This window comes from Astyanax mexicanus, chromosome 10 (assembly GCF_023375975.1).
Source record: "Astyanax mexicanus isolate ESR-SI-001 chromosome 10, AstMex3_surface, whole genome shotgun sequence".
In the NCBI taxonomy this organism is placed as follows: Eukaryota; Metazoa; Chordata; class Actinopteri; order Characiformes; family Acestrorhamphidae; genus Astyanax; species Astyanax mexicanus.
Genome location: NC_064417.1, coordinates 33477994 through 33505836, shown reverse-complemented (window position 1 = coordinate 33505836; position 27843 = coordinate 33477994). Strand labels below are relative to the sequence as shown.

Genomic DNA, 27843 nt, shown 5'->3' with positions numbered 1-27843 from the left:
TTTTCCCCCTTGGTCTCTTTGGTGCATTTCTCAAGACAATTTGTACAAACAGCTCCACATGGGATGAGCAGCCAGTGTCTGTGCCTCACTCAGTTCTTAATTCATGTACTAAATATATTTCAGTGAACGTGTCTGTCTGGTACCCTGAAGACTCAGTAAAAAAGACAGCATCAGTAAATGCTGTAAAGTTTTCTCAAGGCAATTTTTTGACAATATTTTAAAAAGGCTGCAGCTAATCCTGAGTAGCAAATCAGTTTTAGCATTACTGCCTGACTGCAAGACACTGGTGATTTTACTGCACAGTAATGTATCACCAGACCATGCTATTATAACACAGAAATCACATATCACACATTTAGAACACTGCACTCTGTCAGGTTGAATCCAACCTTGTCCAGGTACATGGATTTATGAGATGGTTCAGTTGCTTCCAGTTCCATTGTGTGCTACATTCCACATGACACTAACTTTTACAAATTACATTTATTTTAATTTAGGACAGGATTGAGTTATGCACACATTACATGCTCTTTTATAAAGCCATCATTAAACACGTATCAAGCAGAACATTATGACCACCTGCTTATTTTTACATCCAGTATCCATTTTTCAGCTTTGAGAATTTTTGATCTCCCAACAGTTGTCTGCACCCCTTCACCAGCCTCTACCTTTGTAAGGCCATGATTAAGGACACGTGGAATTATTTTATCTAGATCAATTTCACAAACTTTCCATCATTAAAATCCCACTAAATCCAAATATGAACATTGTGATTTAAAAGAGACATTTTAGATACATACACAGACACGTGTTGGTTAAAATAATCTTTATTAATCAATTCAATAAGCAAGCAGTTTTGGTGCTTTAAAGCTGAACCACAATCATGAGGAGAGGAAAACCTGCAAGAAAAGAAAACAGTAATTTAAACTATAAGAAATATAATTCATGTTTGAGTATTCTGTATTTTGTCAATCAGAGCTTTGCTCAGATGTGCTTCAACAAACTATTTTAACTTACAAATCTAAAGCCCTATCTGGACGGGATTAGTTTCTCAGGGGGACATCTGTGAAAAATTATTCATACTTCTTCTCAGTGATAAAACTCTTGCATCCGGACTGCCATTGAAAAAACAGGAGGACCAGGAGTTTTTTGACTTTCTCTGTCACATGACATCATGTTAGGTAGCTCCTTCAATTCCACTCGCTGTTGTGTTTATGTGGATCTCTGTGGAATCGTGTGCCCAAAGTGTAATTACCGTGCATGGCAGTAGACAAAAGGCTATTTTACTAAACACAAAGTGTCGAAACTCAGATGTGCATCCAGACGGCAATAAAAAATACCTGAGGACCACAGAGTTGAGCAAAAACAGTGGGCAATTCTGCCTGTAATTTTCTCAGAGTACACATTTATGGTAATTCCAGGCAGAAATAAAATCACAGAGGACCCCTCCCCCCATAAAAGAGAAAATTACCCCAGGACCCCCGTGGCTGTTTGCTGTGGTGGATGTCATCCATGTCTTCATTCAGTGGGAAAATTATTGTGTTGGTTTGGGGGGACTTTTATTGACAGGTTTCCCTCCAAAATAGCAGGAGGTGACATCACAACACTTCCTGTATGGTGATATTTAAGGGATGTGTCTAACTTTTTTAAAAGTTTTTTTTTTATTTTTTATGGGGTTTAGTTTGTTTGAGAGCTGTTGCAGTTTAAGAAAATGTTACTGTGTAATTAGGTTTTTAAGCAATTTACAAACAGTAAATATAACATTTTGATAGTGAAAATAGCTCATACATTTTCTTTTCATATTTGTATTTATTTTATTTTGTTTACTTGGAGAACTGGAATTTAATATACACATCTTCTTTTAGCTAAACTAAAGAATTCTCATGTGTTTTATTTTTATTTCTGCAGGACCCTCAGAATGTGATGACAAAAATGGAGCTTTTCAGAGATTGAAAAGAGATTGATTTGATTCAGAAAAAGATTTGATCTTGAGATGTTCAAATCATCACCCATCACAGTGAAATGTGATGGGCAGTCAGGACCTTCACCTGTTCAAACAGCAACCTAGCAGTTCTTTTTAAGGTCCACCCATTTCATAGTTGCTAATATGTTTTTTTTTTTAACAATTATAAGCAATAAATATTAAAGCAATGCAACTTCTCATTTAAAAACATTTGGGGGCCAAACATTTTGATCTCAGATCAGCTGCTTGAGATTTGGTGCATACCAAAATGCGCAAAAAGATTCAAAAGGTTTTAAAAATGTGTGCCATGAAACGTTTTTAGGACAGACAAGCACAGAAGCAACTGATTTTTTAAAGGAATAAAGGAGACTAGTTCTTAGCACCTCCAACACTGAGACCCAGCAAATATCTACCATAATCAATTTTAATGCATGCCCAGGATAAGGTAACTTTGGGAAACAGACAACACAAAGATGGTAAGTAAGGGGGAGGCCACACCCAATATGCAAATATATGGTGCCAGGAGACTTATGGGAAATTAACCAACACTGTATAAAGAGCATTGACATGTGTACAGTATAATAAAAGTTGGTTAAAATCAAATTTTTTCATTGGCTCAACAAACATTTTGAAGTTTTGTGGTTGAAGTTCAACTCCTTTTTTAGTGAGTTGTATTGGATGGTAAGTTCACTAAACTTGATAATATTAGTTCCCTGACTAAAACCCAAAAGATACATAATTGTATCTTTAAATAAAACATTGTATTTGCATTTTGAGTCGCATTACAAGGTAGCCAATCAGAAAAGAGTTCATTTACTTATATCGGTTTTAAAGATATATAATAACAAAAACTTATTAGGGATAAAAAGTGGTATGATAGTATTCCAGTATATGATTTAATAAGTGATTGCAATTGTTAAAATGATTAAATTATGAAAATAAATAAATAAATAGAGGTTTAGACATATAGATATATAAATATATTTAGATATATAAATATTCAGTTTCTGAATCAGTTTCTCTGATTTTGCTATTTATAGGTAAAAAAAAATGTTGTTTTATTCTATAAACAACAGACAACATTTTTCCTTAATTCCAAATAAAAATATTGTCATTTAGACCAAATGATGCAAAGAAAAAAGGTTCATATTCATAAAGTTTTAAGAACTCAGAATCAATATTTGGTGGAATAACCCTGGTTTTTAATCACAGTTTTAATACATATTAACATGTTCTCCTCCACCAGTCTTACACACTGCTTTTGGATAACTTTATGCTACTCCTGGTGCAAAAAATCAAGCAGTTCAGCTTGGTTTGATGGCTTGTGATCATCCATCTTCCTCTTGATTATATTCCAGAGGTTTTCAATTTGATCAAATCAAAGGAACTCATCATTTTTAAGTGGTCTCTTATTTTTGTTCCAGAGCTGTATGTATGTTTTAAGTAAAGATGAAAGAGAAGTATAGAATAATGTTTTTTTTATGTTTTCAGTATTATAACAGTGCTACTGAGGACTGTTTGTCGGAGCTCAGCTCTACTGCTTGCCTACTATACTGGCAGAAACTTCCCCCAGTATGTGCTGAGCTGGAACTGGACTGGTGCTGGTCAGTACTGGTTCTGGCTGCTGCAGTCTGTCTGCACCCACACTGATGCCTGTGGGCCGGTCTGCTGCCAGCGCTGGGGCCGGGCAGTGCCAGCACTTGGCCAGAAGGTGTCAGAGTGATCCAGACTTCAGCCTGAACCTCCACAGCTCCAAATATCCCTAAACAACAGCACTGAATATAATCACACATTACAATCCTGTAAACACAGAGAATCCTGCTCTGATTATTAATAAACATCTGCAGAAATTACATCCATCCTTCCATATTCACCCTGTTTTACTAACAACTCATTTCCTATAATGACCTACAATGTCCTTTAAATGTAGCATAATGCTCTATAATACATTATACCTTAAAAAATGCACTATAATACACTATATATAACATATGTCCTATAAATGCAGTATAATGGACTATAAGATCATATAAATGCAGTTTAACACAGAGTAATGTATAAAAGCAGTGTGTTATATAAAGTTTAATAGCGTTTTTTTCTGTGTGTATTATGTTAAGTGTGTTATAATGATATTCCTCTTGGTAACACTTTCTATGAATGTCATCTTTATTAGACGCTATAACACCATTCATAACATATTATAATGCATTCATAAGGCATTATAAACATGGCTATAAATGTTTATAATACATTATAAGCTATGCTTATGATATCCATGTTAAAATAGTATATCTCTATCATTAATAATCTAGTCCTACAATGAAAGTCTGGCACTTTACTTAGAGTGCACAAATACCTGTTATAATACATTATAATTGACTATAATTAATATTATATTTAATACAAGAATAATTATTAGTGGTTAAAAATATATTTATAGGATTATTTAGGGTATATTCCAACTTTATAAGTTGGAAGCTTGTTTAGTCATGATAAAGTCTGCAAGCTGGGACTGAGTTTCTTGGTATTGATGTATAACATGTTATAAACACAGCTACTAATGCATTATAATCACAGTTCATGATGCATGATAAACATTGCTATAATGATTTATACATTTTTATAAATATGTATAGCCATGTTTATAATGCCTTATGAATGCATTATAAGTATGTTTATAGAGTCTTATAGAGATGACATTCAAAGAAAGTGTTACCTTCCTCTTTTTAAGAGTTAACCCTCCTACTATTCTCAAATTTAGTAACATCCCTTGTTCTCTGGATCAATATGATCCCAGCAATTTAAACCTCCAGAAAATTTGTATGGTTACATTTAAATAAACTTGTTAGCAAAGTTTATTCGCCAGTTTCTTTATATTTATTTAGTGAATTATCAGTGGTTCTGGCATTATTATAATGTTATAATAGTATTATATAAGTATTATAAGCATTGCGTTGTTAGGTCAGGGCTTAAAGTGAAGTTACATTTAGAGAAAGATTATAAAAACTGAATGTCATACTGATCTCAGCATTATTACCACACAAATATGTGTACAAATTTTATATATTTTTTTATGTTTTATGCCAGTAAAACAGCCTTACTAAAACAGATATTGAAATTAAAACATTTGAAACATTTTATTTTTTACGTATTGTCTTCATCAAATTAAGAAAAGACAATAAATATGAATCACAAAACTAATATCAACAATTTTTTCCGAGACTTTAAACATAGAATGGGGTCAAAATGACCCCAAAGATTAGTATTAGTTCTGTATTTTGGGGCGGGGTGTTTCTGAAGCCCCTCCCCCTGTAGTTCAGATGAAAGAGGCCGGGTTTGGAGGAGATTTTCTTGGCGGGATTAAGACGAAACTTGCCCAGGTCTGAGAGTTAATTCTGCTGTCTCAAATCCCGTCTCATCTCACTTCAAAGCACCGCGCTGTTACACCCGCTCTGATACACAGCCATGAATAAACTACAGCAGATTTATTTCATCATACGCCTGAACTGTAATGCACTACATCATAGTGCACTTTCATAAGTGTCATGTAGCATATTTCAGTATAATGCACTATAATTGTTTTTATACACTATTTTGTAGTATGATACAATATATATATATATATATATATATATATATATATATATATATATATATATATATATATATATAAAGTCCACTGACTGATTTAGAAAAATTCCTTATGATGCGCAAAAAATTAAATATGATGTATAATAATTTGATGTAGATAATAATTGAGGTGTATAATAATAATTCAAACGGTAAAGAGAGGTTGGAAATTATTAATATTTGTGCAATTTAAAATTCAATACAATCTGGGACTCCTGAGCATCTAAAACTGCTGAATGCAATTCGGAACACTGTTAAGCTTATATATGGGAAACAGTGACAAATTCACCTTGCCGTGTCTTGTCTTTATATTGGTATTACATGAACATAATCCAAAAAACATATTTTATAAATTTGTAACAATGCAGTTTTGAATTTAAATTACATATAATATAATTGAACCCATGAATTATAAATGTGTGAAAACAAACAATAAGTTTTATATCATTACAAATTCCCACTATAGTGATATATATATATTACACCTACAGAATGGCAATCATTAAGGAAGTCATGTAATGTAAAAAATGTTTTTTTTTTTTTTTTGTTTTTTTTAAAGAGACAAAAAAGTTTTTTTTAAAGAGCCACAATTTTACAATTTGGAGAAAAAAAACAAAACAAAAAAAAAAAACGGTGGTGTTTATTTTAGTTTTTATTGGTTAAGTATAAACAAAACTTCAGTTGTTCTCCATCAGGGGCTATAACCAAATCAGCAGTTAAATATTTTAATAAAAAAAGCAGGTAAACACTCATTTACATAAATACATATACAGGTTTATTGTGCTGTGCTGTTTCTTTACTCTTATTTGTAATGTATATATTATTCATTTGCTATACCACAAAATTTGTACCACGATAGCATCTGATCAGTTTCACTTTCAAATGTGATTTGGTAGGAAAATGCGGGGGAGTAGAAGAATAATTAAATAAATAAAACAAACAAACAAACAAACAAACAAATGCATAAATAAATAAACAAATGACCTAACTAACAAACAGAAAACTAAACAAAACCATCTGTTCTGAAAGCAGGGGTCCAGCATTTCCCCCAATATAAATCTGCACATTACAGTATACAGTACAGTAACACACTGAGGAAAAACACTTACTGAGTCTAAAACAAAAATAAAAACACAATGAACAGAAACAATGTTGATAAATTAAATGTATAAATAAATATGATAAGACTTTATAATATAATAATAATAATTTGTGGTCTTCTTTTTAAGTGGTGCAGAGGTATGCATATGTAAACATTTTCTTTATATATTTTTTTCTCAGATCTATTAAATTATTCATCTCTTTCAGCAGATATTTTAAGGGTGCTTGATAAAATGAATATTTAATAAATAGTCAGATAAATGTATTAACATTTTTAGAATCCTGGCCTGTTCTTAGACTCAGAGAGAGTTCACAATTCGTCATTGTGCTCAACAGTTTTGGCCTTGATAAGGCTTTAAAATTTAAATAGGTTTTTAACACACTAACATTCCACAACGCACAGCGTTGTTTTAACTTGTTTTTTTTTTTTTACAGAAATTTATATATATATATATATATATATATATATATATATATATTAATCAAGCTTAACATTACAACCACCTTCTTACTTTTACGCCTATTATCCATCTTTTCAGCACAGCACTTTGTAGTTCTATAGTTGCAGACTGTATCTGTATACTTTATTATTGTTCCTGTTCTTCAATGCCCAGAACCTCACAGTTCTAATTATAGAACTACAAAGTGTTCTATATAATTAGTGGAGCTGAAAAAAATATGTATAATAAGTTTGAAAACAAAAAGGAGATGGTCATAATGTTATGCCTGACTGTTGTATATATATATATTCGATTCGCTTTTCTGCTATCTCTTTCCGATCTCGTTCTGTCGGAGGAAATGAATGTTGTTCACGTTATCTGCGAGTTCCGGGTACTGTTCCACCGAAAGGACGTAATATCCATCGTATCCCTGAACTCGTCCTCCGCTGAGCAGCTGCCTCTTCTCGCCCTCCGTCCACAATCTAATACCGACCTCTCCGTCCTTCACGCGCTGGAGCTCCCGAGCCCAAGCGCCCGCCAGCGCCCTCTGCCGCGCTAACTCCAGCACACGCACCCGCTCCTCATCCAGAGAGGCTCCATAGCGTATATGCAGTGCGAGAGACCCCCGCCTCAGCTCCACGTCCGCAAAGCGCCGCGTCCGACCCGCCAGCACGGCCGTGGACTGAGACACGCTCACGTTAACTCCGTTCTCCAGCTCCTTCTGGCCCGTCGTCAGACGCAGAGCTGCCAGGTCCGCTTCCGGCGCTCCCGTCTTAATGAAGTAGTGCGTATCCCGCCCCTCAAAAATAAAGTGCAGGTCCTTCAGGTAGAGGGCGCCGTTGAGGATGTTAGCCACTTTCACGCAGTCTTCGTTGGCTATGCTGAGGGCCCGCGTGACCACGGTTCCCCTGTAGATGGCGAGCATCACGCCTCGGCCAATGAGGGAGTCGCTGGAGGCGAACCACAGCCACGGTTTGTCCTGCCTCCGGGTCTGGCTCAACTGGGCCGGTGGCATCCGTTCAAAAGCCAGGAAGGCTTTGGCCTGCCGGATGACCTGCTGCTGGATTGCAAAACTGACCTGAAAAAGAAAATTCTAGGTCAGAGCCCAAACAAGAGGAACTCTGAGGATTAACCCCCAGCAGGTCCTACATGCGCATGCAGGAACGGGTCTTCTTACGTTATTGTTTCACATAAAACTGATTAAAACAAAGCAGCATTCTACTGATATTTTACTGACCACTTTTTAGAAAACCTGTAGACATACCTTTTTTTTTAAAAAACATCTCAGTGACAAATGATGAACCAATTCAGCTACTTTTTTCAATGTACAATATCTAATTTATATGTAGAACAATATAAGAGCATGTGTATAGATGCTACTACTATATGATTAAATTTGATCTTATTTTGAATTTGTAAGTAATTGTAATTAATGTAAGTAAAAGTAAATAGTTTGAGGAAACGGGTTGCCTTTAAAAGAGTTATTTACACTTAAAACTTTAAGTTAGTTGCTTAAACTTGATGTTTTTTGTTATATCTGTTTCTTTGCACAATAATTCTACTTTGAATTTCTATGCTCACATAAATAAAATGAATAAAACTGGTTTGTATTTAGTTTTCTATTTGATTTAATTGAACAAAAATATTAGATGAGGAATAAAAGGCACCCAGCCAACACAGAGTTAGCAGCTCAGAAAATGATGCTTGCTCTTACAGTCTACAACATCGAGGCCATCATAAATCATAACATATGATCTATTTATCTGGTTTACCTAAAGTAGCCCGGGGAATGACTACACACTGACGATGAGTGTCAGAAATTGAGGGACAGTTTCAGATATACCTATTTAGTGGAAAACCTTAAAAAAAATCCAATACCGGCAGATCTTCCCAGACATCACTCTTGGTCAGTTCGTAAAAGGGTTGTGTCATCCCAGAGTTCGGCACCGGGAAGCCGGGAATGCTGTTGTGGAGATGGAACCCAAATGTGACCAGCCAGCAGTTCACATCTGTAGGAAACACAATGATAATACACCTTTAGAAAAAAGTAATTTTTAGTGAGAACAGTAGTGGGTAAAATTGTTAATATCACATTAATATATATCACATATGTGCCATTAATACACCATAAAAGGCTAATATTACCACCCACAATGGACAGTAGTGGACAGTGAAGTGCAGTGGGTGGTAATGATGGTGACCGGTGGTGTCTGGCTAGAATTGTCTGTGTCAAGTGGCTCTGGCAGAAATCACATCAACATTCAATGCAGAAGACTCCCCCACCCTCCCCCCACACATCCTCACAAAGGTCAGTGCAGCTTTCCTTAGCTTTTGTGGGAGATGACAAATGTCATGGGACACAATACTAGTTCCTGTCCCATAATTATTTTTTTAGTCATGTAGGTGTAGGTATGCAATTAAACCCTCTGCAGTGGTTTAGTGATGACAGATGGCACCTCTACTGCTCTGAGTATATTAATTTTTAGGGTTTATTGATTTTCAGCACTCAGCTTCATCTTCATCAAAGTGTCCTTCTTGCAGTGACGAACAGCGTTTGCCTAGATAATGAGTTGGCACGTTTCTTCTCCAAACTGTTGTTTAAAAATCACAGACTGAAACTCCTTTGGTCCAAAAGTTGTTCATAACTCTTATTCAAATAAACAGGGCATGTATTATCTAGAGAGTTTAGTTCCTATAAAAACGTCCCAGCTACCTGAGAACATTAGAAGAACGTTTAGCAATATGTCATGAAAATATTATAGCCTGTAAAATTACAGAAATGATATTCCAGGAATGTTCTTAAAACGTGTGCCATACCATTTTTTTCACATAGTGTTCATTAGCTGGGTTTGAGTGAAATTTCAGCTCAGCAGTGTTGCTGTAACACAGGTTTGCTGTTACGATGGTGTTAGGTGGTTGCTACGATGTTGCTGTAGTATAGTGATTGGTTGCTAAGGTACTGCTAGCTGTGTATTAACACATTACTATTTGGTTAATAGCTATCCTAATTGGTTCATTATTACCATGTTGAAAGGAGGGTTTTGGAATGTTGCTGTGGTATAGCTGATGGTTGCTGTAAGGTGATGCTAGCTGGATGTTAAGGCATTGTTAGGTGGTAACTTGGTATTGGTTTATTACTAAGGTGTTACTAGATGGTTGCTAAGATGTATATACTTGCTGAGGTTTAGTCATTGCTGGCATTGTTAGGTGGTTACTTCAAAGGCGTTGCTTTGGTGTTGCCAAACCATTGCTAAGCACTGGCCAAAGCATTACTATGCTGTTGCTAAGGGCTTGATTAGGTGGTTATTGAAGTGTGGCTATTAGGAGTGTGCCATATCGTATCATACACGATAATATTGTCAAAATTTTTAAATATCGTGAACGATATTATACCCTGAAATATTGAGCCGTATCACCCATCCCATTTCCCATTATATATCTACTAGAGATAGATTATATCTGTCCAGTATCATTTATTTTACTTTAATCCTGGATATATGGAGATATTTGGAGTGTATTATTATTATTATCATTATTATTATCATGACATTCTGGATCTTTTACTTCTGTTACAAATCTGATAAAGTTCTTGTATTTTTTAATATCTCACTTAGGGTTGTGCAGTATTATATTGTATGTAATAATAAAATATTTGTATGTTCTTGCAGTGTATAGTGTATTTTTGAAATAACTTTTTAAAAAGTGTTTTGTCATATTGCCAAGAGTATTGGTATATCGCGAAAAATACCATAAAATATTGTGATATTATTTTATGGCCATATCGCCCACCCCTAGTAACTATGGTATACTGTAGCTGTTGGTTTCTAAAGTGTTCCTTATTGGTTGCTATGTTATATGTGTTGATTATTATGGGGTTCATAGATGCTGCTATTGTATGGCTCCTATATAACTTAAGTTGTTGGAGGCTGTTGCTAAGGTTTAGCAAATTAGCCGTTCCTAAGAGCTGCTATGTTTTAGGTCTTGGTTGCTAACTTGTTGCAAAAGTTGCATACAAGCTCATATTATCAATTTGATGCACAGATCAAAGCTGAAATGATATAGTGTAGATATTTCAAAAACTGCGGCCCGACTTAACCAGAAAAAACAGGTACATTAATAACAATACCCTCAAGTAATGTTCCATCAGAGATTAGTTTACCTGTGATATACTCTCTCACGTCCTGCACTTTGCTGATGGGGTCATTATTGCGGAATATGTAGAGATTAAAGGGGGCGGGGTCTTTGTTCATCCTCTCCCACACGGTAACATCGGGAGCAGTCCAGCGACCCGACATAATATCATAATCCCGCGTCCCAAAATGCACCAGTTTAGATAGCGGGTCAAAGAGGCCTCCCTGGAAGCCCAGGACCAGCTGGAGATCAGGGTTAGTGTCGGAGTAGATTTCCCCGTACGCTGTGTAATGAACCTGCTTCAGAAGAGCTCCGTCACTGCCAAAAACCGACAATGGGGTTCCTGTATTATCACAAGCTATGTAGAACTCGGCACCGCTGCTAATCTCCATGGCAAACAGATGTCCCTGCAAGTCGTAGTACAGGGACGTGATGTCCGAGCTGGAGTGGTTATATACGTGAGTGATCCGGCTTGGGTGGCTTAGATCCGCGTAAAAATACTGCAGGTGCTGACCAAGGCTGGACTTGGTGGAAACCCTCCTTCCTAAGCCATCGTAGCGGTGCTGGACTGTCCAGCCGCTGGCTTTGCTGTAGATGCGCTCAAGCTGTCCGTTGGAGTTGTACTGGAAGACCTCGGCTCCTCGCTGTCGCAGGAAGCCGTCTTCGTCCAACTCGTACTGAAGGTCGCCCAGTCTGGTGATGCGATCCCGCAGATCATAGCGCAAGGGAAGTATCCGGGCGTTGCTAGCGGGACTTAGCAGGTGGATGTTTCCGTTCAAGTCGTAGCTGTAGCGCCAGGTCATCTTATCATTCAAGTAGACGGCCTGAAGCTGGCCGTCCACGTCATACTCATAGCCGTACTTGGTGGCATTGGCGAACGGCCCGATTTTCATCTCTCTGAACGTCACCCTGCCCATGTCGTCATACTGCACTGTAATCCAGAAGAGTAAAGTGCGGAAAAGCTCGTACTGGATTTCCTGGATGCGCCCGTGCCCGTCAAAGTGCTTGGTGTAGGTCATAACCGAAGTTGATATGATCTGGTTGATGTCGTAGTAAATGACTCCAAACTTGCCAAACTGTTCCACTTTACCTGAGATGTCATCGTACTGATAGAGGTCAATGGGTAGAGGTGTCTCATTGATGACACCCTGTATGCTGGTGACTCGCAAACTCCCATCGTAGGCGTAGTCAAAGCGAGCACTGACCATGCCATCCTCACTGAAGCGATAAATCTGCCTGTCCACCAGGGGGCCGAGCTGTCTGTACCTGATGGTGCAGATGAAGCCTTCACTCTGCAGGTTGACTGTCTTCAGCACTCCTGCCGTCTCGTCGTAGGTGAAGCTGACCCGAGTGCTGTCGTACAATACTTCTGCCAGCTTGTTGTGCCAACGGTAGCGGTAAAGCACCCTTCGCCCGGTGCCAGTCTGTAAAACTCGGATTAGCCTGCCATCCTCGCTGTAATCTACGGCAACTGACGCGTTGCTTTCTGGCGAATGGTAAAGGTTGCGGTAGTAGGTTATTGATCGGACCGTCTCCATGGTGTAACGGGCAACACTGGGCATGGTGACCGCAGAAAGCCCACCGTCAGAGTTGTATTCGAAGGTGTACTGACGCTGACTGGCCAGGATCAGCACCATGGACTGGAACAAAAAAAAAGACGTAGTTTTGGTAAGGTTTAATGATATATGAGTCACAATTTATAAAAATACAGTACATTATATTGTATACCCCTATTGTCAAAGAAAGAGTTGCACCCAGATGGAATCAACCAATAGAAAGGAAACTTGGTGGGTAGTCATGCAAGGCTGTCATTAAGTTCTGCTTTTGTCTTGATAAAGATGACCAACAAATGTGGGTGTGTGGAGGTACCTTGGACAGCGCCAAAATTCACACTACATTGCACTATTCCAACAGGACAACGCTCATCCACATACTGCTGCCATCTGAAGAGCTTGCCGTGCAGACTCAGATAATGTGCAGGTGTGTGTGATGCTATTGTATATGCAATGAACAATCCATCCCTGTCACTAAATCTGTAGAAAGTGTGAGAATATTAGAGCTGTATGGTATGGAATATCACAGGACTCCATTAGGAACCTCTACAAGTCTATGTGGAATTTCTTGCACCGCTAAAGATGTGTTACACACTACTTCTGTATGTGTAGTTTAATGAATTTGACCAAGAGATCCTCACATCAGTCTAAAGTTTTAATCTTCTGGCTTCAGGCTTTTTTGTTTCTTCTCAAAGGTATTGGTTTCTTGGTGCAACTATTTCTATGATGAGGAGTATATTGTACTAAAAATCCCTAAGAAGCCAGAACAGCTGATTTACACCAATGCGTGTTAATTATTTGTAACAGGTATCTTTATGCTAAACGCTGACCTTCTCCAGGTAAGTGTAGCTCCATGTCTTCCCATCTGGGAACACTCTGGATCGTACGCGACCCTGCTCGTCGTGTTCCAGCCGCTCGGACACCGCCCCCCACTGGATAGCGCTCAGCTGCCCATTGCTCCGGCGGGTAAGGTTGACTGGCAGCAGCTTGCTGCTGGGCATCCACAGGGCAGGCTGACCAGCTGTGTCATATCCAATCTTCAGCAGGAACTTACGGTGGTCATCATAGATACGCTCGGTCCTCAGGGTACGGTCATAATCAACGGATAGGATGTTGCGGCCATTCACCTGTAAGAGCAGGTGCAGAAGATGAAAGAGAGGAGCCTTATTTCTGTCAAATCAGACACCGGAAAATTGGTTGCTGGCCGTGTTTCAAAACCATTATGTTCAATTTGTATTATTTATGAGAAGATGAACAGCGAGGTTAATAGCATTCAGTCTGAACTTCATCGGACATTCAGGAATGAGTGCATGAAATCTTAATTTGTCTCCAGCCTTACGATTGGTTTCATAGATTTAGCAATCACACCTTAATGCAATGAATCATTACCTTTGCCAGATGCACAATAATGCCGCTCTGATTTGTATTCTGCATGATTAGGTTGGTATCTTTGACATTAGGTATTAAGGAACATGAAGTATTATAGCTTTAACCTCCAAATCAGCACAATCTACACTAATGAGATATAGCACCCTGTAGCCTTCCTGTACAGAATGGGATATATTAATACATAAACACCCTCAATAAACACTCTTATACAGTAGAATAGGAGATATTAGTCCATAAACACCCTCAATAAACACTCCTATATACTAGAATATGATATATAAGTCCATAAACACCCTTAATAACCACTCACACATACACCCTATATAGTCTATAAACACCCTCAATAAAGAATCCTATACACTAGAATATTATATATTAGTCCATAATCACCCTTAATAAAAACTCCTATACACTAGAATAGGAGATATTAGTCCATTAACACCCTCAGTTAAAACTCTGATGCACTATAGTATGAGATAAAAGTCCATAAACACCCTCAATAAACACTTCTATGCACTAGAATAGGAGATATTAGTCAATAAACTCTTTAATAAACACACATATACACTAGAATAGGAGATAATAGTTCATGTAACCCCTTAATAAATACTCATATACACTACAATTTAAGATATTAGTCCATAAACACCCTCAATAAACACTCCTATCAGTAAAATATGATAGATTAATGTATAAACACCCTGAATAAACACTGCTATACACTAGAATATAAGATATTAGTCTAAAAAACCCTTGAAAAAACACTCCTACACACTAGAATAGGACATATTAATGTATAAACATTCTCAGTAAACATACCTATACACTAGAATATGATATATTAGTCTATAAACACTTCAATACACTAGAATAGAAGATATTAGCCTATAAACACTCAATAAACACTCCTATAGACTCCACAAACACCCTTAATGAACACTGCACTATAACTCACTCTTAGTTTGCGTCCAAACACTGTAACTTTTGATCGAGCCTGTTCCTTCCTGAAGCGCCACTCCACCAGGTTCTGTCCTGCATCGTCAGGCAGGGTGATGTTTCTTCTGGCCATTGTAGGGGATGATGCTCCACACAGGATATGAGGTTCAGTCTGGAAGTGTGTGTTCAGCCCGCTGGCCTGCAGGATCCAGAGGGAGTTGTCATAACGCTCCACATAACTGGTCCTCAGCTGATCTATAACACAATAGTTATATAATAGTTATTTATAGTTATATCATTTTGTACGTACAGTTATATTACTATAGTTATAAAATGCGTTTGGTTGTAGATTTAAAAGCTAACCCTGCTGCAGAGTTAGGACAGTCTGGATGGCAGTCTGGTTGCTGCTGATGGTGGCCTGCTCTTCTCGTTCTGAACTTTCTGTTTCCACAGTGGAGATGGAGCCCACGTCACTGACCAGGCTGCTCACCACTCCAGTGGGAAACGTCACGTTGGTCAGCTTTCCTTCAGTGTCGTAGCTGAAAGGGAAAACATATGTGAATATATTTACTGTGACATGGTGCACTTATATATACCAGTCAAAATTCTGGACACACCTTCTCATTCACTCATGTTTTTATTTCATTTTATTTTTACATCTATTGTAAATGAATACTGAAGTCATTCAGACTATAAAGGAACACATAAGGAATCATGTAGTAAACTGAAGTAAAAGTGTTGAACAAACCCAAATTTAGGTGGCTCTTATCTGTGGAGCTGTTAACTTGCACTTTTTGATGCTGGTAAATCCGATTAACTTATCCTGTGCAACAGAGGAACAAACTATTGGTCTTCCTTTCCTAGGGCGATCCTGATGAGAGCCAGTTTCATCATAATGTTGTTCATGGTCTTTGCAAATGCACTTGAGGACACTTTCAAAATTCTTGATTTTTTTCATATTGACTGACCTTAATGTTTTGACCGAGTATTTTTTTCCTTAATAAATATGGATTAGAATATTACTGAAATTCACTGTATACCTCTTACTCTACCTCTTCACAACTTTACAACTGATGTATGACGTCACATCAATGTCAAAATTTGGGCAAAAATAACAGGGGAAAAAAATAACCAGCGTGTTTTAACATTTTTGCGTGTAAATTAACTTCTCATCAGCACAATTGTGAAACCTGCAAGCAAAAAAAGGGAATTGTGTGCACACTAAACAGAATATCACTCCTGAGCTGTAAAATAAAATAACAAAAACCCACTTCTAAAACACCTGCTGTATAAAGCTCTGTACTAACGAGAATTAGTTCCAGCTCAGATCTGTAATTAGTCTTCAGACTCACTCGTAGAAGGTGGTCCAGCCGTTGGCGATGCTCTTGGTGGCCAGTAGGCCGCTGTTGCCATGGTACGTGAGCAGCACGTGGTCTCGGCCCTGAGTGCCCAATGACTTCAGCCCCCCGCTGGAGCCCATGCTCAGCCACACCACCTGATTATCCGGCGCCACGATCCGCACCGGCTGCCGACTGGCATCTCTGCGGATCCGGAGGGTGTTACCATGGCAGTCTGTCACAGCGGTCAGGTCTCCCTCATTACTGTAGCTGAAGTTATACCTTTTATAAAATTCAGAAACACTGCAATTAACAGAAATATACTAATAATAATATGGTCAATAGCAGAATGTAATGATTTTGATTTTTAACATGGAATAGTAGATAATAGTGTTATTATACGTATAAATATAAGGATCAGAAATGGTTTTATATACAGCTCTGGAAAAAAATAAAAGATCACTTTTAATTAAGATCACAGTTTCTAAATATGTTTCACTTATTTTGCTAATTATAGGTTTATGTTTGAGTAAAATGAACATTGTTGCTTTATTCTATAAACTACTGACAACATTTCTCCCAAATTCCAAATAAAAATATTGTAATTTAGAGAATTTATTTGAAGAAAATGAAAAACGGCAGAAATAATTAAAAAAGATGCAGAGCTTTCAGACCTCAAATAACGCAAAGAAAAGTTTTAAGAGTTCAGAAATCAACATTTGGTGGAATAACCCTGTTTTTTTAATCACAGTTTCATGCATCTTGTCATGTTCTCCTCCACCAGTCTTACACACGGCTTTTGGATAACTTTATGCCACTCCTAGTGTAAAAATACAAGCAGTTCAGTTTGGTTTGATGGCTTGTGATCATCCATCTTCCTTTTGATTATATTACAGAGGTTTTGTTAAAATCAAAGAAACTCCCTATGTAGGGAATAGAGAGTTTCCAATTGCCTATATTTACAGTACAACAGTGTTCTATAAAGTGCTCCTTATGTAGGGAACAGTGACTAGGGGGCTTTTTGGGTTCCCTATACTTAAAGTATATCTGCATTCTATATAGTGCTCCCTATGTAGGGTACAGCGATTAGTGGGCTGTTCTTTCCTATATTTACACTATAATAATGTTGTATATAGTGTTCTCTGTGTCAGGGGGTGAAACGTGGTACCTGTAGTCTCCTGTCACTAGGCTGACTGTATGCTGGTGCGTTCCGTTAACGTCGAACATGTAGACCTCCTGTTCCGCAGTAGACGCCACCTCGTACAGTCCCAGGGTGTTCAGCGGTGCCCTACTGGTTCCGATGCTTCGGATCCGGATGTTTCCCAAGTCGGCCACGTACAGCGTTCCATCCGGCCCAGCCACTAGAGAAGACGGTCCACTGAGCCGCGCGTCTTTAGCGAAGCCGTCGCCGGTCAGGTAGCAGTCACAGTTAACATCAGTTTTGCAGTCGCAGTCAGACGGCACCCCTGCCAGGTGAGTGATCTCGCCGTCCGGAGCCACGCTGCGAATCTGGCTCATCTTCCGCTCGTCCGTCTCGGCGATGTGCAAGACTCCGCTAAACGAGACCGTGATGGCACTCGGAGACTCCAGATGAGTCTGAGTGGCCAGCTGAATATCCATCACAGACCGGTCACTGACGGGCATGGGGCAGTGCAGGGGTCGCCCCGCGGCCACGCTCACTTGACCCTCCTCAGTAATCCTCAGAACTACACTGCCGTCCAATACAAACACAGAGTTATCCAGCGGACTGACCGCCAGATCTGTTGGCCACTCTAACGAAACCTGAGGCATAAAAACATAGATACTAACAGTATCAGTGGATCGGTATGTATTAGTATATATTAAAAACCTCAAAGAAACCTCGAAACAAGCTTAAAATAAATGTATAGTATATTATTAACACAATACAAAATAATATAGTATACCGTGTTGGAATAGTACATCACTAGTACAATATAGTATAGTATAAACAGTACAGTATTAGTATGGCACAGTAAAATAACAGATTTACAGTTTTATTATGCACCCATTAAATCATTACACCTTTGCTACCTATACATTTGTATAATATTAGCATAGCACCGTAGTAGTATTGTGCAGTGTAGTATACGTATGGACTACAATACTAAACTATAGACTAGTTTTAGAATTGTACAGTAAGTACATTATTAGTGTAGTATAGTACTTTAAAAGTACGGTATTAGTATTGTGTAGTGTAGTATTAGAATAGTTTTAGAATCAGTATTATTATAGTACAGTATTAGTATAGTATAGCATAGCATAGCATAGTATAGTATAAGTATAATACAGTATTAGTATTTTGCAGTGTAGTGTTAGAATGGTATTGAATAGTTTTACAATCAGTATTATTATAGTACAGTATTAGTATAGTATAGCATAGCATAGTATTGCATAGTATTAGTACAGTACAGTATTAGTATTGTGCAGTGTAGTATGGACAACTTTTACGGTGATGTGAATTTCATTTTCCAGCGGGACTTGGCACACTGCCCACGTGGCCAATAGTACCAATTGGTCTTATATAATATTCTAATTTTCTGAGGCACTGATGTTTGGCTTGTCATTGGCTATCAGCCATAATCATCAACAATAAAAGAAATAAACATTTAGAATAGATCACTCTGTGTGTAATACATCTAAATAATATATGAGTTTCACATTTTAAAATGAATTAATAAAATAAATGAACTTTTCAATGATAATCTAATTTTCTGAGATGCACCTGTAGTACAGTATTAGTGTTTAGTAATATTAATTTAATATTAATATGGTATGGTATAGGGTAGTACTATAGTTCGAATTATAGATTTGAATTATAATTTACAAACTAAAATAACTTAAAAATATTTTTTACAAAAACAGCAACTGAAATTAATCCACAGCCCAGAAACCAAGCATAATTACACACCTATTTAATTACAATGAACCTAGTCTATTTTTATATTAACCTTCTGTATTATTCATAATTCTACAGCGCATATAATCTGGTGCAGCTTTTCTAGTTAAGGCAAATCAGACACGGGTCAAAACTGAGGTTAATACTCATACACTTACATAATCCAACTATTATAGTGTAATACTTCCATACCTGTAAATACATCCTTGTTGGTTTTATGATTACTGCATTTATTTTTAATGTGTAACTACACTGTTCTTAAACACTGTGATGCGTGATCATTAACTATAAATAGGTTACATTTAAATATCAGCCTAACGACAGCTGTAACTTTATTCTTCTAAAGGTTAATATCAATTATCCACTTCTGTAAAGCCAAATCAGGCAAATCTATTAAACATATTTGAATATGCTGTTGATTTTTTTCGTTAAGTGCTACTGGCTGTGAATGAGGTCGGCAGAGGCATGTTTACTCTTCAGCTTTGCTCTGTGGACAAACATGTGCCAGTCTGTGTTACATAACGTTCAGAAGAGAGACTCCCTACTGCAGAAACACTTTAACCCACTCATACCCACCACCCCACCAACACACTAACTCTGCTCAGGGTCTTTAACGCTCACTATCTAATACGTTTATCTAATATGTTTATCATGATTTGATCTGATGATCATATATGCTGCCTATATGTTCCATATCTTTATTTTGTAGTGTGTAAGAGTGGTTACTGAGGTGTTTGTGAGCTAATATTTCATATTGTAATGTATAGAAATGTTTATTGGGTTTTACATGAACTAATATCTCCTATTCTAGTGTATAGGAGTGTTAATTGAGGGTGTTCATAGACTATTTTTTTTTTCTATTTTATTATATAGGAGTGTTTATTTAGGGTGTTTATGGACTAATATCTCCTATTTTAGTGTATAGGAGTATTTATTTAGGATGTGTATGAACTAATATCTTCTATTCTAGTGTATAGAAGTGTTTATTGAGGGTGTTTATGAACTAATATCTTCTATTCAAGTGTATAGGAGTATTTATTGAGGTGTTTATGAACTAATATCTTCTATTTTAGTGCATAGGAGTGTGTTTTGAGGGTGTTTATAGACTATTGTTTTCTATTTTAGTGTATAGGAGTATTTATTGAGGGTGTTTATGGACAAATATCTCCTATTTTAGTGTATATGAGTGTTTATTTAGGTGTTTATGGACTAACATCTTCTATTCTAGTGTATAGTTGTGTTTATTGAGGGTGTTTAGGAATTAATATCTTATATTCTAGTCTATAGGAATGTTTATTGAGTTGTTATGAATTAATACATCCTATTCTAGTGTATAGGAGTGTTTATTGAGGGTGTTTTTAGACAAATATGTTCTATTCTAGTGTATAGGAGCATTTACTGAGGGTGTGTATGAACATCCCAACATTTGTACCTCCTGGATATCCATGACTGCATCACAATTGAGTGGTCTAGCCGAGGCAAGGTCGTTTGACCCCAGCAAAGTCGAAATGACTCCGTTCTGGTCCACCTTGCGAATCACCGTGCCGTCCACAAAGTAGATCAGGCCGTTTTTATCCACAGCTATCCCTGTAAAGAGCAAAAAAGATGCAAAGAGACACTCAGGTCAGACAGCTGTGCCCTCAGACTGGCGTGAAGCAGTGGTGGGGTGGTTGGTGGGAGGCGGGTACATGTGTCGTGTTTGGCTTCACATTATTCAGGTCACTGCAGAAAGCATCACGCTCAATTATTCACATCCTGCCCTCCACTGCTGAATTATTGCTCAAGGAAAAAGTGCAGGAGGATGTATCTGACCATCTCTGCTAGTCTTTTCTCATTTTGTTCTTCCCTCTGCTTTCCTTTTTTTCTACCTGGGTGGTATAGGAGTGTTTATTAAAGTGTTTATGGACAAATATATCATATAATAGTGTATAGGAAGGTGTTTATAGACTAATATATCTTATTATATTTTAATGTATAGGAGTTTTTATTGTGGTGTTTTATGAAGTGATATCTCCTATTCTAGTGTATAGAAGTGTTTATTGTGGTGTTAACAGGCTAATAACTCCTATTCTATTGTATAGGAGTGTTCATTGAGGTGTTTATGGACGAATATATCCTATTATAGCGTATATAAGTGTTTATTAAGGGTGTTTATGGACTATTATATCCTGTTTTAATGTATATGAGGTGTTTATTGTGGTGCTAATGGAGTGATATCTTCTATTCTAGTATGCAGGAGTGTTTATTGATGTGTTTACAGGCTAATATCTCCTATTCTATTGTATATGAGTGTTTATTAAGGTGTTCATGGACTAATAGTTCCTCTTCTAGTTTATATGAGTGTTTATTGGAGTGTTTATGGACTAATATCTCACATTCTAATGTTCAGGAGCATTATTAGGGTTTTGAAGGGCTAATATCTCCTATTCTAGTGTATAGGAGTGTTTATTGAGAGTGTTAATGGACTAATATCTCCTATTCTAGTGCATATTAGTGTTCATTGAGGTGTTTATGGACTAATATCTCATATTCTAATGTATACGAGCATTTATTGAAGTATTTATTGACTAATATTCCCTATCCTGATGTATAGGAGTATTTATTCTGTGTGGTTATGGACTAATATCTCCTCTTCTATGATGTATCCGGCCATTTCAACGTGTTTCTTCTCGTTTTATTTATCTATCTGTCATTGTTTCATGCTGTCCACCGTGACCAAGCATTAAATACCTCATATTACACTATGCTAATGATAAATGTGGGTGTTGCTAGTAGTGTGACTGGGAGTGCAATGATGCTTTGGCAGAAGATGACCATCCCCACCTGAGCAAAGTGCACTAATGCACCTGCATCCCACGCACTGCCTCGGCCGCCCAGCTCGATTTAAAATTCTCTGTGTTTTTGCTGCAGGATTCGTAAAATCAATACGTTCTGCTGCTCTGTAGAATGCAAACCCATATGACTTCTGAGGCCAGCTCTGAAAAGTGCCTTCATCTGTGATAAAAATGAGGACTTTTCGCAATAGTGTGTCCATTTTGACAGTCAGGTGGGTGCTGAGGGGGAAATCATTAATATTCATAAGGTTATTAATGTAATTGATTTTAATTGGAGTTCACTGAGAATGTTTTTACACATAAAGAGTAGCGGTATTGGGAAAGTGAATATATTCCGAAAGCTTTCAAACAACCAGTAAGTTGCGCTAAAAGATACCTGCTTGAAATCAAGGGTATTAAAAATCTTGTTTTAGTTTATCTTGTTTTGTTGGAGTAACTGCTGCCTCTACTGTCCAGAGAAGACTTTCTACTTCCTTTTTGGTCCATTTCTGTGAGTTACAATATAAGAGATATAAGGTCAACATAAGCTCAGGATGTTGGATGATCACCTCATACCTTCAACTCCAATTAGGCATAGTGCCAACAGGTTTATGTTTTGTTTATCTGTTTCAGAGAGTCCTACATTATTGTCAATACTTATAGTAATTGTCATGCCTGGCGCTGTAAGCGCTTTCGTTTCCCCCACACTCAACTCTATCTGCGATTCAGCACCACAAGACTACAATACCCAGAGCACACCACTCAGAGACTCTGGCGATCATGTGACACTTCCAGGAAGTAATTCGGAAGTAAAAGCCGGTTCAGAGTTTGCTTCCTTGCTGAGTATTGTTTGGTCCGTCTTACTTTACAACGCCTTTCATTGATCTCTGGTTTGTTTTTACGTGTATTACTATTTTTCTGTGTACCCTGACTCCAATTTTTGCATGCCCTGTATTATTGCTCTGCCTGTGTTTGACCCTGGACTGTGTACCCCACTACGGTGGGATCAATTTGCCTACATTTCCTTCGGGATAAATTAAGTATCTATCTATCTATCTATCTATCTATCTATCTATCTATCTATCTATCTATCTATCTATCTATCTATCTATCTATCTATCTATCTATCTATCTATCTATCTATCTATCTATCTATCTATCTATCTATCTATCTATCTATCTATCTATCTATCTATCTATCTATCTATCTATCTATCTATCTATCTATCTATCTATCTATCTATCTATCTATCTATCTATCTATCTATCTATCTATCTATCTATCTATCTATCTATCTATCTATCTATCTATCTATCTATCTATCTATCTATCTATCTATCTATCTATCTATCTATCTATCTATCTATCTATCTATCTATCTATCTATCTATCTATCTATCTATCTATCTATCTATCTATCTATCTATCTATCTATCTATCTATCTATCTATCTATCTATCTATCTATCTATCTATCTATCTATCTATCTATCTATCTATCTATCTATCTATCTATCTATCTATCTATCTATCTATCTATCTATCTATCTATCTATCTATCTATCTATCTATCTATCTATCTATCTATCTATCTATCTATCTATCTATCTATCTATCTATCTATCTATCTATCTATCTATCTATCTATCTATCTATCTATCTATCTATCTATCTATCTATCTATCTATCTATCTATCTATCTATCTATCTATCTATCTATCTATCTATCTATCTATCTATCTATCTCTCTGTCTGTCTGTCTGTCTGTCTGTATGTTTTGCCTTGTATGCCCCAGTTTATCAGTTCTATCCATTAAATACCGTTTTATACGTCTGCGTTCGTCTGAATTCTGGTACACTACGACAGTAATCTCTAGACAAGCTATATGTGTGTGTCTGTGTGTGTGTGCACTTGCACATCTGTGCAAGCAACGGATGCAACTTTAAATTGCTGAATACTAGATTTATTGAGTGCTGTTTATAATATCTGTACATATTGTGTGCTGTATATAGTGTATTTTATCATTGTATGTATATATATATATATATATATATATATATATATATATATATATATATATATATATATATATATATATATATAGACAAAGCGCAATATAGGCTAGGCTAACGGTAGCGACTTTTCCTGGAAGCCTGTATTTTTTAAACCAGCCATGTTGCAGCACTGTTCCTTGCATGTAACGTTATTTGTGCACATAGCCAATTTAATTAAAAGCTTCTGTAACATCTTTCTGTGTAAATATATGTAAATGTTATATAATGTGGACAACTTAAAGGCAGGTGTGGCCTGTGTATATGCAAATTCTTTTTTCTTTTTAAAATTAGTGGGTGCAGCATACATCCAGGTCAATTACAGTAATTGTGATTATATCTAATTTACAGGAAGTGTCTATAAAAAGTAAACTGTTTTATTAAGAAATTTGATTTAAACTTTGTCAGCACTTTTGGGTTCTCAGTACTTCAGGGCTTCAGTACTTCGGGAACTCCGCACAGTTATGTAACAGCGGTGTTTGGGTATTCTCTTTTATCTGAATTAAAGAGAATTTGGAGTGTGGGCATATAAAAGAATACATCAAGAATTTATCTGATCTAATCAGAACCAGCACTGAAATGCAGTCTGCAGGAGTGTGTGTGTGTGTGTGTGTGTGTGTGTGTGTTGTATTTGATCTATAATGGCCTCCAGAATCCAGAATCAATAAGTCTGCTAATGTTTACTGGCTTTGAGTGGGATCCCCTTTATTCACTGTTAGGATTCACCTTCATTATGATTTAGCCCAGAGGTCACATGACATAAGATGTGGTCAGTCTTACATCATCCTGCTGCTGTAGCTTTGTGTCTGGGTAAACATGAATTCTGCTCACGTCATGTTGCAATGTCCTGATTTTTGACACAAGAAGTAGATACACAGTGTTGTCTCTGTGTCTGTGTGAGTGACAGGCTGCTGCTGCCTGAGAAGCACGAGTGGGAAGGGGAGCACGAGTAAACACGAGATAACCACATGGCCTACTTACACATGGTTGGGTCCGTGCTTGTAAACGTGGGCATGTGTTGAAAGCTGTGCAACTCAGTCCAGCACAGATATTTCCAGTTACAGCTGAATTCATGCTTTCAATCTCAGAAAAAACTCTCTTATTTACCTTTTAAAAAGCCATTCAAATTCAAATGCCTGATTAAAAGGCAGATTACTGTTGTTTTGCTGTTTTACTTGGGTTTTGAGAGCTCGGCGCTGACTCAGCTCTTGATCAGTCTTTATGCGAGACAGTAGCGTGTGGGTGGGGGTGGGGCTGGTGACGTCATGGGCCCTGCATTGTTTAATATCACGTCATATATTGTCGAAAAAAAGAAAAAAAAAAACATTTGCAATGTATTTTTTTTTTCAATATCATGCAGCCCTAGTGTGAGGTATAATTTGATATGATGCCAGATCACCTTTGGTGTTATATTAATGAAGTCCTACATCCAGTGACCTTACCTTTTCTGAATGTACACTCTGGCGCACTTTTACTTTCAACAGGACAATGCTTGTTCATGAACTGCTGCCATCTTAAGAGCTTTTCTTGAAGATACAGACACTATGCCTTGGTCGGCCACAATACTGAACCTATTCCTGATTAAAAATGTGTGGGATCAACACTCCTCTCCTACCGCAGGAACTGTGTAAATATATTGGATCTGCATGGGATGGATTATCACAGGACTCCATTAGGAACCTCTACAACTCCATGCTGAGAAATCTGGCATGTTACCCTAGCATTATGAGCATGTATGGTGTTGAGGGAGCTGTGGATAGTGGACTCAGTACTGTGTACCTTTGGGTCCAGTCAGCAGGGCTTCGGTAGCTGGACCTCCATCCCCACACTGACCCTCATCAAAGGGCAGGCAGTGGTCTCCTGTTCCCGCCACTATCTCCACGTTTTGCTGGGGTTCTGCGTTGGCCGTCAGCACGCGTGGTCGGTAGATCCGTCTGGAGTTGGTGTCGGATACGTACAGCTGTCCGGTCACAGGATCAGTGGTGAGGTAGTACCGGTGTGCTGGGTTATTGCTGCCAGAGTGAGGAAAAGAGAGATATTCATTCATAATGATAATCAATAAAATACAAACAACATTTCTCCAATATTTGTCAGGTTCAGTTTGGATTAAATGTAATATTTAGGCTTCTCACAGTTTAGATTGCCAGATTAAAGGGTTAGATGGGAATTTAAACATACAATCTGACTTAGATTATATCTGACTATTGGATTTATCCATCAATTATTTATGTCAGATTCCCAAAGTCAATGTTAGGAAACTGGAAAATGTTTTCCCATTTTCTACTCTAACAAACATGACCCAGTAAATAAGTCAAGACAAGTGAGGTTTTTTGTATAAAGCACATTTAAAAGACATCAAGTGTCAGAGACAAAGACAAGTCAAAGACAAGTCAGTATAAAATATTCTCCTGATAATTAACTAACTCCTGATCTCCTAAAAACTCCTGAAAAGAATAAAAAAAAGGACAAAAGGAACAAAGAACAGAAAAAATCCCTAAGAGGATTCAAATGCCAGGGCAAATAAATGAGTCTTCAAGTTAGTCTCTAGCGTGGAGAAGAACTTTATGAAGGGTGGCAGGCTATTCCAGAGTTTAGTTGCTGAAACTGAGAAAGCCCTATCACCCTTAAACTTCAGCCGGAAGCATGGAGCAGCTAAAAGCAGCTGGTTTGAGGAACGCAATGACCGAGAGGAAGAGGGGGCGGGGGTAAAGGAGATCTGATATGTAGCTTGGTGCCATACCATGTTAGGCCTTATAAACATGCAATAACACCTTAAACTCTACCTAAAATCTCACAGGTAACCAGTGCAGGTAGGAAAAAAAAACAGGAGTGATTCTCTCCCTTCTATTTTTGTCTGTCAAAGGCCTAGCAGCAGCATTTTGGGGTAGTAAGATATTGGGGCAGTCTTTATTTGGCTTCAGGTCAACTAGGGCATTTCAGTAAATGTTGGGTTGATAGAATTGGTTGGACTGAAGTCTGATTTCTACAGTTACATTTTGTCAAGTTGGGCCAGGTTGGTTTTGGGCTACAGTTAAACTTTCACAAGTGGGTTGGGGTAGAATTATTTGATGTGCTATATTTGAGTAAGCGAAACATTTTAATAAGCTACAGTCTAAGCAGACAAGTGTTGGTCAACAATAGATTTAGTTTTTTAAGGTAGAGTAGATTTTTGTTGGGCTATAATTACAGTTATTTTATTTTTTATTTGTTTATTTCTTCATTTTAAAATTGGGGTAGAATTAAATTGGTCTACAGGTCAAATTGAGAAGCTACAGTTGAACTAGTTTAGAATTTGGACTGGATACAGATGTTTTGGGGTACAATTTTGTGACAACACAGTTGTTGATAGTTACAGCTGAAGTTTGTGAAGTTGGGGAGGAATTAGGAATTGTTATAAAGTATTAATCGGGCTGGGACATATTTTTGTTTTCAAATTATAGTGTTGTTAGATTAGTAACATAAGGGTCTTAATGTCTGTCAACAGCTGATGCATTTCATGACCTTTATATAAATTTTGATGGACTCCATACAATTGGGGCAGAATTTTGATGAGTACAGTTGAATTTTGTAGTGGCTTACAGT

At 37.3% G+C, this 27843-nt stretch overlaps 1 protein-coding gene and 1 long non-coding RNA gene across 3 annotated transcripts in view; both read right to left on the bottom strand.

The window, feature by feature from the left end:
• Positions 1–809: 809 nt before the first annotated feature.
• Positions 810–1528, bottom strand: LOC125804800 (uncharacterized). The gene is made up of 2 exons (XR_007440977.1): positions 1018–1528; positions 810–899 (listed from the first exon to the last, which is right to left on the bottom strand). It is a non-coding gene; the product is annotated as an uncharacterized LOC125804800 (long non-coding RNA).
• A 4689-nt stretch (positions 1529–6217) lies between these two features.
• si:dkey-237h12.3 (teneurin-3) overlaps positions 6218–27843 on the bottom strand; it is a 269612-nt gene continuing 247986 nt past the window's right edge. For both annotated transcript variants that reach the window (XM_022684019.2, XM_022684021.2), the window contains 10 exons: positions 26041–26273; positions 20830–20984; positions 17649–18262; positions 16496–16762; positions 15507–15682; positions 15163–15398; positions 13649–13945; positions 11294–12905; positions 9013–9143; positions 6218–8212 (listed from right to left, as the gene is read on the bottom strand). In XM_022684019.2, the coding sequence (XP_022539740.2) occupies positions 7460–8212; positions 9013–9143; positions 11294–12905; positions 13649–13945; positions 15163–15398; positions 15507–15682; positions 16496–16762; positions 17649–18262; positions 20830–20984; positions 26041–26273 (4474 nt within the window). In that variant the 3' untranslated portion in view covers positions 6218–7459. The remainder of the gene's footprint in view (positions 8213–9012; positions 9144–11293; positions 12906–13648; positions 13946–15162; positions 15399–15506; positions 15683–16495; positions 16763–17648; positions 18263–20829; positions 20985–26040; positions 26274–27843) is intronic.